This window comes from Callorhinchus milii, unplaced genomic scaffold (genome assembly GCF_018977255.1).
Source record: "Callorhinchus milii isolate IMCB2004 unplaced genomic scaffold, IMCB_Cmil_1.0 Scaffold13, whole genome shotgun sequence".
Lineage (NCBI taxonomy): Eukaryota > Metazoa > Chordata > Chondrichthyes > Chimaeriformes > Callorhinchidae > Callorhinchus > Callorhinchus milii.
The window spans coordinates 11,834,919-11,849,927 of NW_024704754.1; the positions used below are offsets into that span (position 1 = coordinate 11,834,919).

The 15,009-nt window shown below is 41.8% G+C and overlaps 1 protein-coding gene across 1 annotated transcript in view; it reads left to right on the forward strand.

The window, feature by feature from the left end:
- Positions 1–6,488, forward strand: part of jakmip2 (janus kinase and microtubule interacting protein 2) — a 96,964-nt gene extending 90,476 nt beyond the window's left edge. Inside the window, exons 17-22 of the mRNA XM_007891387.2 lie at positions 64–132; positions 938–1,015; positions 2,059–2,262; positions 3,750–3,815; positions 5,053–5,127; positions 6,433–6,488. Coding sequence (XP_007889578.1) covers positions 64–132; positions 938–1,015; positions 2,059–2,262; positions 3,750–3,815; positions 5,053–5,103 — 468 coding nt within the window. The 3' untranslated portion in view covers positions 5,104–5,127; positions 6,433–6,488. The remainder of the gene's footprint in view (positions 1–63; positions 133–937; positions 1,016–2,058; positions 2,263–3,749; positions 3,816–5,052; positions 5,128–6,432) is intronic.
- Positions 6,489–15,009: the final 8,521 nt, after the last annotated feature.

The window sequence follows — 15,009 nt, forward strand, 5'->3', positions numbered from 1 at the left end:
TGCATTTAGTCCAGTTTCTCAGTTCCATGCATTAAGCATTAACAGTGCTATATCCTTCCCCAGTGGCTGCAGCAGATAGAAGGAACCGAGGCTGCACTACACCAGAAGATGATAGACTTAGAAATTGAGATGGTAAGAAATAATGCTCTTAGATAAGTAACCACCCTTTATAAAGTACAATTCTAATGCAAGTGTAAAACGCCACTGTCTCTCTCCTGTTCACTTCCTTTCTGTAACTGTTCTGCTTATTAAATACTGGTTCAAACTGGTTGTGTGTTTAACCCATCACCTGGAAAGAGCTCTCCTAAGACACAGGAAGGAAACAAACAACGGAGCACAATGTTGTACGAGCATCTCTTTTCAGTGGTAATAATTAAAACAATAATAATATTCCTTACATTTGGTGTAGCTCTTTTCCTGTTGGGAGGCTGTCTCAAAGCACTTCACAGGATATACTATAGAGTAACTGTATTTTGTGGGTGAACGTTACAGTGATACCAGAGAAAAGATAAACAACTGCTGTTAACCCACCAATCAATTATTATTGGTAAAATATACAAACGCTTTAATGCTCAAAAACACAGTTTGGGGTCATGTTACTTTCAGAAACATAAATGGAACCAAAATTTTGAAAAGAATGGGTGCAAAAGCAAAAAGGATTTGAGTGTATTACGCTAAATCATTTCCATCCTGGTCTTTTATTGCAATGTAATAATCCTCGTATTTGACACGGTGCCTTATCATATCTTCAAGACGTATCAAAGCGCTTCACAGAATATACGTAGGATGTTCTTACAATTTGGTTACTCTTTCTACAAAATATGTCATGTTCTGACATATAAAGATGACCAAGGACATGCTGGTTGATGTTTACAGATTTGCCTTTTTGCAGTGGATACTTCCCAAACAAAAGATAATCTTTTCTTTATCCTTGCAGGATATGTTTTGTAAACAGAAAGGCTATTTAGAGGAGGAGCTAGACTACAGGAAGCAAGCCCTGGACCAATCTTATATGGTAAGTTATTGCAAGTCAGGCCCTATTTGTGCAGCTGTTAAATACCTAGTGCACATTGCTTCAAACATAGTTTGCATTCAACAGAGCAAGTTCAGAGAAAGAGATTCTCTGAAGTACATTTTTACATAATCTTCCTCCTGAAATCTGACCTTTTATCAAGATTCTCACTTCCTGTTGACCTTTACAATTGAGTTTGTTTCTCAGTGAATGCCTTTCTTTATGCCAGCTGATGCCATTTTTATCGAGCATCACAATATTGGTAAATGCTCCTCTTTTATCAAATAGATAAACTTGTGAAATGTATGTTTTTTCTGGTAAAGCAGGCAGGCAAAGTCCAGAAAAATACATTCCTGATAGGATGTAACTCTCTTACGATTATAATAACTTTCACAAATTCTTCAGTTTCCAATTTCCTTCTGAAGTTATTTATTGTTTTAATGTAAATCTCTTCACCATGTCTCCCCCTCCTAATCCATCTTTAAATCCCAACTTAAGCCCTACCTCTTCAACCATCACCTCTCCCTTCTCACTTGCTCAGCGTCTAACCCTGTCACTTTTGCAGCGTTCTGAGACGCTGTCTTGGATGAAGGACGCAACATAAATGGAAGCTGTTGTTATAACTTTGGTTGAAGAAGCCTATTAGAATTGTGATGGGGGAAATTGCAGATGGTTCCCTAGATTTATCTGTGCTGTTTTAGTTACTGTGCTGGTTTGAAGGTTAATCTGGTTTGGATCTTATCTAGAGCTACTTTCACAAGACCTATAAATGAATGCCTTGACATTTTCCTGCACTCACACCTATCACGGAAGAGATATTTGCTCATTTTATTCCCCAGTAAATCAACCTACTTCTGGGACAATGTTATGCCAATATATATCAGAAAGTCAGTTCCTTAAGTGTGCATATCTCTTACAGCACAAAGTGCTGATCTAAAGTAAATGACCAAGTAATCTGGAGGATTGCTGACCAGGACAGCAGATGCAATCTCTACTCGCATTGTTACACTTACTGACTATTTCCTGTTGTGAACTCATTCTTTCAGCATATCCAAGAGTTGGAAGCTACCTTGTATAATGCACTGCAGCAGGACACAGTAATAAAAATGGGGGAATCTCTGACTGAGAAACAGAAGGATGACTTGCGGACTGCCGTGGAGAAATTGAGACGTCAAATGCTGAGGAAGAGTAGGGAGTATGATTGCCAGATCCTACAGGAGCGCATGGAGCTTCTGCAACAAGCACATCAGGTAACACTTTACTACAAGAAGATCAGCTATTCAGCCTTGGAATCTGCAAACCACAAAATGAAACCATCTGTTTGTAGATGCAGTTTTCCTCAGTGTAAAGTGAGCACTGAATGTCTTTGGTTTAAGACTGAGTCTCGTGGCACCAATTGAAGTACTGTGATCCAGTGTACAGTACACTGTGATGCAGTGTAGTTTTGCCTTTCAGTGTAGTGTGAAAGACACTTCTGACAGCACTTCAAGCAGGATATTATTTCAACAATATACATGCTCGCTCTTGGTGACATCATCCACAGACATGGGGTCAACTTCCACATATACGCGGATGACACACAACTCTATCTCTCTGCCTCCACCCTCGACCCCAGGACCACTGCTATCCTGACAAACTGCCTATCAGACATCAAGTCCTGGATGAGAGCTAACTTTCTCCAGTTGAATGTCAAGAAAACGGAGGCCCTCCTGATTGACTTGAGTCAGCGCCTCCACACCTCAGGAGCTGACTGACAGCATCACCATCCAAGGATGCACATTCCACCTAAGTGAGCCAGTCCGGAACCTTGGTGTCTTGTTTGACCCTCAACTGTTCTTTCTCCCCCACCACAGCAACATTGCCCGGCTCTGCCACTGCCTCTATTCTAAGGCCGCAGAAACCCTCATTCATTCCATCTCGGCTCAACTATGCCAACTCCCTGCTTGTCGGCCACCTCAACTCCCCACTCCACAATCTGCAGATCATCCAGAACTCTGCAGCTCATGTACTCCCACACACCAGGCTCCGTGACCCTATCACTCTCACCCTCACCCGGCTCTATGGGCTCCCCATCCCCCAGAGAATAGAATTCAAAATCCTCGGCCTCGCTTTCAAGGCCCTCAACGACCTTGCTCCTTTGTACTTCTGTGACCTGCTAACCCTATATCAACCTGTCCATTCCCTCCACTCATCAGGCTCCGGCCTGCTCACATCTCCCGTCCGATCCCCCCCACCATCGGCGGTCGGGCCTTCAGCCTCTCTGCCCCCAGCTTTTGGAATTCTATTCCACAATCCCTTTGCCTTGCTCCCTCCCTTGCTTCCTTCAAGACCCTCCTCTTCGACTGCGCCTTCAGCCATTCTCTTGCTCCTAGCCTCCCTGCCCTCCACCCTGACTGATCCCAAATCCCTGCTTGGGCCCAAATCCCTGACTGTGCAGCGCCTTGGGACGTCCTCTTTGACCGTGCCTTCAGCTCCCCTCTCGACTCTCTTCCCCCTCCTCGCTCCTTCCCTTCCCTCCCCTCACCCTGACCATTTCCCCCCTCCTCGCTCCCTCCGTTCCCTCCCCTCACCCTGACCATTTCCCCCCTGCTCGGGTCATGACCCAACTGTGCAGCGCCTTGGGACGTCCTCCTGACGTGAAAGGCGCTTTATAAATGGAATCTTGTTGTTGTTGTTGTTGTCCTTCCGGTGTGAAAGGCGCTATACAAATGTAATTTGTTGTTGTTGTAACTTGCAGAGAATAAGAGATCTGGAGGATAAAACTGATATTCAGAAACGGCAGATCAAAGACCTAGAGGAAAAAGTGAGTTGGTAAACCTTTTCCTTGTCAGAAAATGTACTATTTTAAACAATGTATCAGATAATTAGAGCATTAAAGCAAGGCAACCGGAATGCTGGGCTATATCGCCAAATCAGTTGAATTCAGATTTCCATATGTCATACTCAAGCTGGACAGTTCTCTGGTCAGGCAGTGCAGGGAAGAGCAACGAGGACGATTCCCAATGTTAGAGGATTGAGCAATGATTAGACAAGCTCTTGAAAAGAGATGTTTAAGGGGGGAACTTAAAGAGGTATATAAACTTTTAAACAAGATTAAGAAATTAAATTTAGAATAATACTTTCAGATATACCGCGGCAGTGGAATAAGAGGACACTGATTTAGAGTTGCAAAAGGCAATTTCAGGACAGACATTAGGAAATTATTTATTAACTAAGAGGGAAATTAATGACCGAGATAGATTCCCAGGAAGGGTGGATGAGGGCAGGATGCTAGACTCATTTATTAAATCAGTTTGATGCTGTGATGGGAGGATGGTTGCGTGGGTATTCATATGTGCAGAAAGGTTTTCTTCATCTTTATGATCTTGTGGTATAATACATCAGTGAGCACAGTATTGGTTACAAAAATGAAGACCTTCATATGGACCGGGTAATTGTCTGATCACAATAACAGTGAGGTGCCTTCGATCAGTCAGGTGGAAACTTTACCAAATGATATTCTTACCTCCATTGGAATGGTTAAAGAAACCAAACTGGAAGAGCTTTAGTGTTTTCAGTGAAATTAATGCCGTGGCATTGTGTGATAAAACACAAGTGGGGGAAAATGCGTTATATGATGTGATATATCATTGCCGAAAAGCCGAAGCTTATCTTTAACTGTTGACCATGTTAAGCGTGAAAACATCCCCAAACTTTGTCTTTAATGGTTTGTTCTGAAGCCAGTTGAGTTCTTCACAGGCCATTATACTGGTGTAACTCAAGTCTGATTGGTGCTCCACACAGAAGGACTGAAAGGACTGATTGTGGATAATAAAACAAATATGGTGGCCGTCAGTTTGCTGCAAATCATTGTGATCAAGATGGGGCCAGGGGGAGTGCTCATTGCCAAACCTAACCATAGTTACAACATACTTGGATCACACTTTTCGGCAAGGTGTTAATTATATCACATTTTCAACTCCCATATTTCTACACTTGATGTTTGTTTGTTCTAAACATTTTTCCTTTCTTCTGTCTTTCCCTTTTCTCTCCGCCTCCAGTTTCTGTTTCTATTTTTGTTCTTCTCCCTTGCCTTTATCCTTTGGCCTTGATGTCAATGAGACTTCCAAATGAAGGTAAGTGGATTGTGAGTCCTTTCACATTGTTCATCTGATGGCAAGTTGAATCTAAGTTAAAACTCCTGTTTTTTTTCCACTGGACCTCTCCACACTAAAGCTCTTGGATCAGACTCCATGCAAGCGATGGGGGGTGGGGGGAGGATAGGAGGAGAGGGAAATTGGCTTGGGTGGGGAGGAAACCTCTTGATTTGATACATTTTTGACCAAATCTCTGGTGGTTAAGGGAAGTGGAATTATGGGGAAAGCTTTTGAGCAACATACAAGTCAAAATAACAACGGTTCTTCCCCATGATTCATAACAATATAATAATGCTTACATTTGGTGTAGCACCTTTTATATCAGGAAAACATCTAAGCACTTCAGAGGATATACTGCAAAGTGCAATGATTGCGTTTTCTAGACGCAAAGGGAGCCAGTTTGCACCCAGCAATGTTCTACAAACAGCTATGAAGTCAATGACCATTTTTATTTGGAGATTTGATGATTCTCAGTCTAGGTGAGCCCAAGCTATAAAACAGAACATTTTATCAATATTTAAGAACTGGAAAAGCCTTGCTGCTATTTTGACTTTGATATGTTCAGGGCACAAACGTCTGAATCTCAGTCTGTCCAAACTCTGGGGTTTTGGTCCCAGCATAGACCAACAGGCCCCTCCCTTCCCCCCCCCCCCCCCCCAGACTCCAGCTCGGGTCTGAAATGTTGTACTCTGTCCAGTGCCTTAGGACGTCCTCCTGACTTGAAAGGCGCTATCCAAATGTAATCTTGTTGTTGTTGTGTTGCTTTATATTGAAATATAGATTTTGTTTATCATAGAAGTGAGTGGGCCAATCGTGCTATTGTGTCTGTGCCACTGTTAACCATTTTTCTAAATCACCCCTTGTTTACTAATCCCATTTTGCCCACATCCCATGCTGCCTTTACTAAATAACAGGATAATGTACTAGCATTTTCAGGGAACATTACATGACTTTCAGTAATGAAACATTACTTTCATTACTGAAAGTCAAATGCCCTTCAGATGTTTAATATTCAAACTCTCCAGATGCCAGACATTTCTTATAATCCCAGCCTTAAAATTGCTTTAAGATCTTGTAGAATTTAGAAAATTCATGCATTCAGTCTTTATTTGGAAGAAATTTTTTTGCAGTGCTGTTTTAAGAGCTGTGGAAAAACAATTGCCCGATTGAGATTGAATTTAAGAATTTTCCAAATTTTGCACAATCTTACATTTTTAAGGCATGTTCAGGCCTCTGATGAGGGAAGTGTTGCTCAGGTTTACGACTGTGTTCTGTATTTTGCAGGGTGTGAAATGGATTAGAATGGGTCCAACTGGATTAAAATGCTTCCGACACAGTGAAGAGAAGACAACATTACAGAGTTTGAATCACCTTGTAACTGGGGCTAAAAGAATTGACAGGAAGCAGCAAAGATTACGTCTGAAAACATCTGCCTTCTTTGCTCAAACCATTATTCTAGGTATTGTGATTTGCTTGATTCTCCCCTTTGAAGAATGTCGCCTGCTCCAGCAAATGCCGCATTTGGTTTTATCTGCATCGCAAAGCGAGAGTATTTTGAAGCAAAATATTATCTCACACACACACGCACACACACACACACGCACAAAAGTGTCTTAGACATTGAACCAAAGTAAAAGCGAAACAGCTTATCCCTGCTGTGTAGGGGACAATTAAAACATCAATCAATGAAGGCAGAACAAACGACCAAGGAAATAACTTATTATTGCAAATTTGTAATTCATTTGCTCAGAGAAACCCAAACTATTGAACTATACTGGAGTAAATCTGAGTAAAAGGACATTACGTAGAATTACAGGGAATCTGTTCATTTCTTCAGTCATGTTCACACTGACAAGGGCATTTATTGACTAAGGAAGGCTTAATGGGTTGTTAGAATGAAAGCCTGAGTAAGCCTTGAACTAAAATAAGCAAAGTAAACCTGCAGTGAAGCAAGACATTCATCAGGAGAAGAGTGGCTGAAGACCCAGATGGTGAAGAGCCTTGGTAACATTTATGTGAAATGTTGTATAAGTGTTTACGGTGATTCAAGATCTGTCAATCTAGGTCCTTCCCTCATAGCTGACAAGAGTACATTAACTCACTCCCCACTACTTGTACCCTTTGTCTAACAGACCCAGGGCCTTACAGCCCCATTCAGCTTCAATGGTAAGGTTTTATTTCTTCTATCTATTCTTTTCGTGTTGCAAAACATCCAAAACTAAATGTCTTCCAATCTGTCCAATATGACCCCCAAGTCTGTAACCTTGCTTTCTATGTTCCCAGGTCCATATCTGTTTTACATTTCAACACAGACTGTTTTCTATTGGTTATACACGTCAGAGATTTGGACTGTCTGTACTGAAAGGACAAGGATTTAGTGGCTATGCAGACACTAGGGTTGAAAACATATGATCAATGTGGTGTTCCTCTGCCCAAAGTAACCCACAATGCAAAGTTCTGCAGGAAATGCTCTGAATGTAACACAGGCTTGTGAGACCTGAGGTCTGAGGAGATTCCTTGTGGAGCCAAGTCTCCCGAGTCAGCGTAATGTGCAGAGCATTCAAATACACTCTACATTGTGACGTTCATTTTTTCAGCATCCAAGTACCAGTAATGGTACAATTTTAAACCCCACTGAGGCTCAACTTGGAGTATTATTGGAATAATTCTAATTTGTTAACTTTGAGTCTCCTTTCCATTGAATTATTTTTAAATATGCCAGATTTGTTCCTCTTCTAACATTTTGGAGTCCTGTAGCTCAATGGTTAGAGCACTCGCCTCGCAAACGAGAGACCTGGGTTCGATTCCCGGCAGGGTGAAACCTTGGGCAAGTTTCCTTACTCCACAAGCCTCTGTCTACTCTGTAAGTAGGAACCCAGTTGTTAGTCGATTTGGAGAATCGCTTTTCCGGGGGTAATAATTCCTTCAAAAAACAATTGGTCATTTCAATCCACGACTGTTTGTGGGACACTGCTGTGCGCAATTGGCTGCCACGTTTCACTCACAAAATATACAATCAATTCACTTTACAGTATATCCTGTGAAGCGCTTTGAGAAATCTTGAAGATGTCTGCTTCTTGTCCCCTGCCCACCCCATAGTCAGCAGTTGGGCTTTCAGCCTTTCTGTCCCACCTCTCCAGAGCTCCATCCCAGAGTTCCTTTACCTCGCCTTTTCACTCACTGCCTTTAAGATCCGTTTCAAGGCCTTCCTTTTTGACCACGCCTTTGGTTACCTCCCCACCCACCTTGGCACCACCGATCCTAAATCCATCCCCAACTCACATACAAAACCCTCAACTGTCCAGCACATTGGGACTTCCTACCAATGTGAAAGGGGCAATATAAATTCAATTTGTTGTTGTGTCCTTTATTGATGAATGTTAAGAGTACAATGAATAGCAAGCCGTAGAGAACCATCAGCTATTTAATTGAAATTAGAAGGAGTCTTGCAGTGAAAGATCTGCTTGTCTCATGGGCCATGTGGAGTAGGAACATGACCCATGTCAGCCAGCAGCTCTTGCTGTGCTTTTTGTATTCAGTCTTCTGTTCTTAACATACTGTACTCATAGTGAGGTAAATGGCTTCTCACCCATTGCAACTGACTTCCCTTTTATTTTATGTAGCTTTTATAATTTTCCTTATTGCTGCCCTTTGTTGTACCTTACTTATACTTTAAATTATTTTCTTGCTTGATCAGTTTGTTTTTATTATGCTTTGTGCTCTTTTGTTGTAACAAGGGCCGCTAACCAGAAACAATTCAGTTAATTGCAGAGTTGGATCCTAAATCAAAACATTTCAGCCCCCTCCGATGGCCCAGTGGAACATTAGGCCTTACAAAAAAGTTGTATGATTGATCTCAACTCCCTCAAAGCCACTGCATTAGGGATGGGAACTGATTCAACCAATGGCTCAACTGCTCCTGATTACTATCCAGTTACCCTTACTGGAAATTGTGGACAATGTTTGAGAGAAAGATTGGGCTTGGTAGTGCCAACATCCAATTTCTACACAATCAGCTCTGTAAGACTATTAAAAACAACCTCCATTGAATGTTCCTGCCCATTCTCTTGATGTGCCTGTGGATTTTCAACAGCTGATATGGGAGCAAGCCTAATGTAATTTGCACTCATTATATTTATCCTACAGCAGGTAAAAGTCACGTCACTCCTGAAGCTCTCGCTTCCTCTGACCATTAAGTGGAGTTTTAGTGTGACTTTTACCGGCTTAGCCCATAGTTATACCACGCCTCTGTTCAACCAATGCCTAAACTGAAGCCATTATCACCAAACAGTTATACATTAATGCTTGTATGGTGGAGTCCTGCCAGGTGTAGTCCCAATCCTGTCCAGCATGATGTAATTTTTTTTAATTACCCCAAATCTCATTTAATGCCGTCGGATGTATATCCCATTCCCCCAATCCAAATTTGAACGATTAGTGGGCAACGATAGATTTTAATTTTCGGTTAAATCTCCAAAAATGTTCAATCTCTTGATCCATCTGTGAATTATATAAAAGCCCAATTTTGGCAATTTCATGTGGACGTCCCAAACAGTCCTTGCCCCTTTCTGCATCATGCCAAAAGGCACTTGTAGCTGTGAATGAGTTGAAGTATTTAGTGCGAGTTTATCCAGAGATGGTTGAAGGACAAAAAAATTGGCCTATTGTTATTTTGCAAAACCTAATTTAAAGTAATTAAAATGATAGCTAGCAGGCCCTCTCCCACCAGCCCTCAGAGTAATGCCTGGGGGGTGGGGTGGGGGGGAGGTTAGGGATATGGCATATTAATGCCATATTAATGCCATGTCATGTTTATGAACGGTTATTTTTTAAATTTATTATTGGACACTATTTAAACAAGTATTTAGTTGGAGTTTGTATAAAAAAATAAAACCACAAGTTTTCCTATAATCTCGTATTATTTGATCTCTTCTCTTCTTCTCACCCCTGCTGCTCCCATCTCCTGTGTGAATCTTTTGTATTTCGGGGGCTCAGTCCATCTTAACATAGAGCAAAACATAAACTATGAACAAAATAGTCAATCTGTTAAATCCTCATTCAAGATGCTTTTGGTAAAGTAACCCAATCAGCGAATCATGGAATAAGTACTAACGAATCTCATAAATGTAGCACTGCTCACAGCAATGTTCCAGTTATTGACATTGTTTGGTTATAATGGATAACTCTTTTATATAACAGAATGCAATCTGAGCAGGTTGACTAACTAATACTGTCCTTTTGTCCAGCAGCAACTTTTACTACTGTAGTATCTTTCACACAGGAAAGCACCCTGAAGCACTTTAGAGAAACGAGAGACTCGCGTCTTCAGTGGCGTAACCTCTTACTTCAAAGTAATGCAATGTTTCACGTGTTTCAGCATGATGATGAACTATATCAAAGTATTTCAAAAAGTGATATTTACTGACAGGAAGTCATTCTAGAGAATAAAGCACTGTTTTTCCAGGGAGTACACAGTATATACCCAAGTGACCACGGATGGTAATTCTTGAGCAAAAAAAACTCAAGTAAGTGTTTGAGGTGAAACTCTGACTTGTGTTATATTGTGTACCCATTAGGGCTTTGGCTTGCACCATGTGTCTTAAGCGAAAGCAGCAACTCATCGGGTGGAGAAGTTAGCCAATGTTGAACCGCGTGATGCACTGTGCTTTCAGGAGCCTGGCCCCACAAATGATGGCAGGAACACAGCAAGCTTACGCAATAAATAACGGAGCGGGGGAGTATAATTTATGAATGTATCAGAGCTGATTTGCAATGTACACAACATAATGGATGTGCTGGTAACAAGTTGCCAATAATTTCTTTCAGAAGTATTTTTCCAGTCTTGGCTCTGGGAACTTTTTCATCCGAATGCAAATGAGATTCAAGCTTCGGTTCAGGGCCAACCCAGTTCAGGGTGGTTTTATTGATTCTTATTATAGGATTAAAAACTAACAAATACAGCAATGTCAACAAATTTACATTTATATACACTAGTGCCTTTCACATCGGGAGGACGTCCCAAGCCACTGGACAGTCCAGGGTTTACACTTGAGCTGGGGTGGGAGTCGAGGAGTGTGGGGGTCGGGGGGTAAGATGACCGAAGGTGCAGGCAAAGAAGAAGGTCTTGAGGCGCACCTTGATGGAGGCGAAGGAAGCGGCAAGTCCTAGGGACTCTGGGATAGAGTTCAGGAGAGTGGAGGCATATAGGCTGAAAGTCCGACCACCGACCACTGGTGGGAGGTGGAGTAGAAGGAAGCGGGCAGGTTTGTGAAGGTCACAGGTAGGTTGGGGCAAGACCGTGGAGGGATTTAAAACTTAAGATGAGGATCAAGGACAGTGAATGTCCCACAGGGTGCTGGGTGCTCAAGACTCGCCATCTATAGGTGATCCATCAAGTGCTATATTTATTTTTGATGTCTAATTCTAAGGATAGAATGTGGAGTGTCATGCAATCCTTGGTGGTCTTATGAGGGAGGAATCCCTCTGATCAATTTAGTGCTGGAGGACACACTACAATCTAATGGAGGTGTGAAGATTTGTGAAGCAGGTGATGGGCGAGGAGTAGCTAAGGTAGTTATTGGTAGAGAGGCTGGTTAATTGAGGGTGCGATAGGGTAGTTGGGAATGTGGCTGGCTGGCACGGCTGGATTAATTTGTGAACGTAGAGGGTGTGTGGGAATCTCTATTTCATACCAACCAGTAGGACCAGTCAAAATTTTGCTCATGCCTGAATTTTATGGGGTGCAGTGTTAGAATCTTGGGTAGGAACTGGTGAAATGATATTCAGTAGGGGGATACATTGCTGATGTGTGCCGTTATAATATTCTGTGATTTACATTATATTGAGGTTGCATTAATGCTTTTGCCGATTTGCTGACCGTATGGCTCTGGAACTCCCTTCCTCACTCCCTTCAGCTCTTCCTACTTTCAGGTCTCAGCTAAAGACCTTTTCGACCGCGTCTTTGGTCACCTTGTTCCCCCTCCCCCTGACTTGGCCCCGCGATCCATTATTGTGAAGGGCTCTGAGACGCCATCCAGCGTGGAAGGCGCTATATAAATCCAAGTTATTGTTGTTGACACACTACAGTATATTACTGCCTCTGCAGGCATCAGGCCTTCCTTTTAGAAGATGATGATGATGATGATAATAATAATAATAATAATCCTTGCATTTGATATTGCGCTTTTCATGACGGGAGGACGTCCCAAAGTGCTTCACAGAACACACTGTAAAGTGAATTGACTGTATATTTGTGGGCGAACGCGGCAGCCAATTGCGCACAGCAATGTCCCACAAACAGTCGTAGATTGCAAATGACCAATTTTTATTATTGTTATTGGTTTTGGAGAGATTATTATTAGGCTCTGTGTGGAGTAAGGAAACTTGCCCAAGGGTTCGCCCTGACCTGCCTGGAATTGAACTCAGGTCTCTCACTTGCAAAGCGAGTACTCTAACCACTGAGCTACAGGACTGTCAGCACAGTTGTAACTATTTTTGTTTTTACCATTTGCTGATCGCAATGTTATTGCTGTATTTGCAACCTATTGATCAACCTGCACTTGAACCAGTAACTTAAATGAAATGGATGCTTAGCTTAGACCTGTATGGCAGCCTATTGATTGAATGAATAGAAAATTTTAGTCGATTCCTTGACAGCAACATTTATAAAAGATATTTGTTGAAAAGGTGAAAATCAGGAGACTGACTCACTAACTGTTAAAGGGACACACTCACCATCTTATTATGAAGTGTTTGGCAAACCCGTGGAATCATCACTTAAATATCACAATGCTAATGATGTTTAGGATCATTGCAAAGAGAGCCAACCGGCCTATCTTCTCCCCAAATGGAATAACATTTGCCAAACATGTTTTTGTTTTACAAAGGTTGTGTCCCTTTAATCAGGATACAAGCAAATAACAATGAAATGAACAAAAAGGATGAAAACATTTCTTCATATAACTATGACTTCACATGACTATAACTTTACCTGATATCACCCTAGTCAAAATCTTCCCATTTACTGAGTGCTGATCTTATATACTGTGTATATATTTCACTCTGATTTTTTAAGGCACCCCACACATGCCAACCCATTGCCAAAGCCTAAGTGTATCCAAACCAAACCGAGCAGTAGTTACCAGAGGTTTAATCATTAACTACAACAACTTGCATTTATATAATGCTCTTCAGGCAGGATAGTATCTCAAAGTGCTATTTTAACTAATTGTTAAAATGTTTTTGTTGTCTCTTTTTGACGGAAAATCCCATTTGAGACTTGGGTTGCACAAGTTATTGTGATTCAATAATATTGTTGTTGTCAGACATAATAATAATAATAACAATAATAATAATCTTTGCATTTGATATAGTGCTTTATCACATCGTTGAGATGTCTCAAAGCGCTTCACAGAATATACTGTAAAGTAAATTGACTGATTGTTTGGTGGGGAAAAGACGGGTGTCTGACACATGTGGAAATCCACCCCCATGCTTAAAAGTATCCAAACCAGACTGAGAGTTCCACATATGTATGCCACCCACACATAGGACGTATGCATATTATTTCAGCTTCCAGGACTTTGGGGAACCTTTTGAATCTGTTTTTGGAGTGACAGGCTAACTTGAGTCTCTGTGTTACTGCTGTGGTTTAAACAATAACTGAGGGTATGGGGGCCATATGGAAAGAACTTTAAACTGCTTTGGCTATTAGCTTGTGCCTGCGGAAGCAGCTGTGCTGTGCCATTATAGGCCATTTGCAGCTGGAAGCATCCCTAGAAGTTCCATACATAAAGAGTACATAAGAGCACCGATGCTCTGAGCCAGCCTCGCTCCACACAGTAGAACATTACTCAGATCACTGTCTTTAGTGAGCTGCACTGGAGGTGGATATCAGTGCCATCAACAGATTTGGCCACAGCTGAGTTCTTGAGTTGTATATTTATGGCTCCAGTCAAAAAGGTTGAAAAGTTACATTCCAAAGTACTGTAAATATTATCAACTTTAATGCTTTTTGGCCACACAAATGCTGATGGGTGAATATTTGATGAAATATTCTACAAAAACTGACTCTTGCATAAGCTGAGATGATTTTTTTTCACTCCGTTGTTCGTCTCTGTCTATAATCAAGGGAGGGGGTAAGTTTTCATGTTTAAAGTTGTAGACTTGTCAGGGTGGGGAAGAGGGGAATAAAATGAATTCTCGTGAAAAGATGACCATTAATCATATAAATGTGCTAACTCTCCAACAACAACAAGATTGCATTTATAGAGTGCCTTTCACGTCAGGAGGACGTCCCAAGGCGCTCCAAGATGAATCCCTGATGGTTCATTGGTTAAATATAGCATGTGTGGGTGTTGTTCTAGCTCAATGTTATACTGAGCCATAGGGAATATCTTGTATCCAAGCCCTAGGGCTGGTGGGAGAAGTATAATTGCCCTCAGCATCCCTGGATTTGGGGGGGAAATCAGCTAGGGCTAGCCTTCCAATTACCCCTGCTGGGATGTTTTTCTGCTTGTATAACAATGTGTACTTCCTGCTCCCCATTGCTCTTGTGGGCCAGGGACGGAGCTAGATTTTGCAGGGTTGGGGTGAGGGGGTGGTGATGGGCCATCAGTGGCGCCAACTTCCTGTCACTCTCAGTGCTGCCTCTCAAAAGGTTGTATGAGGCAAGAGGCAGCCTGGAGAGTGATGGGAAGAGAGGCGGATCAGGAGGTAAAGCAGCCATACATACATCTAAAGCTGCTAGGCGTATTGATCCGGGTTTACTTTTTCAGTCTCATTTAAACTTTCTATTGGGTCCCCTCTGAGTCGTCAAGCCTAAAGTGCCCTAGTTTGTCTAGTCATTGCTCATTTCTCCAA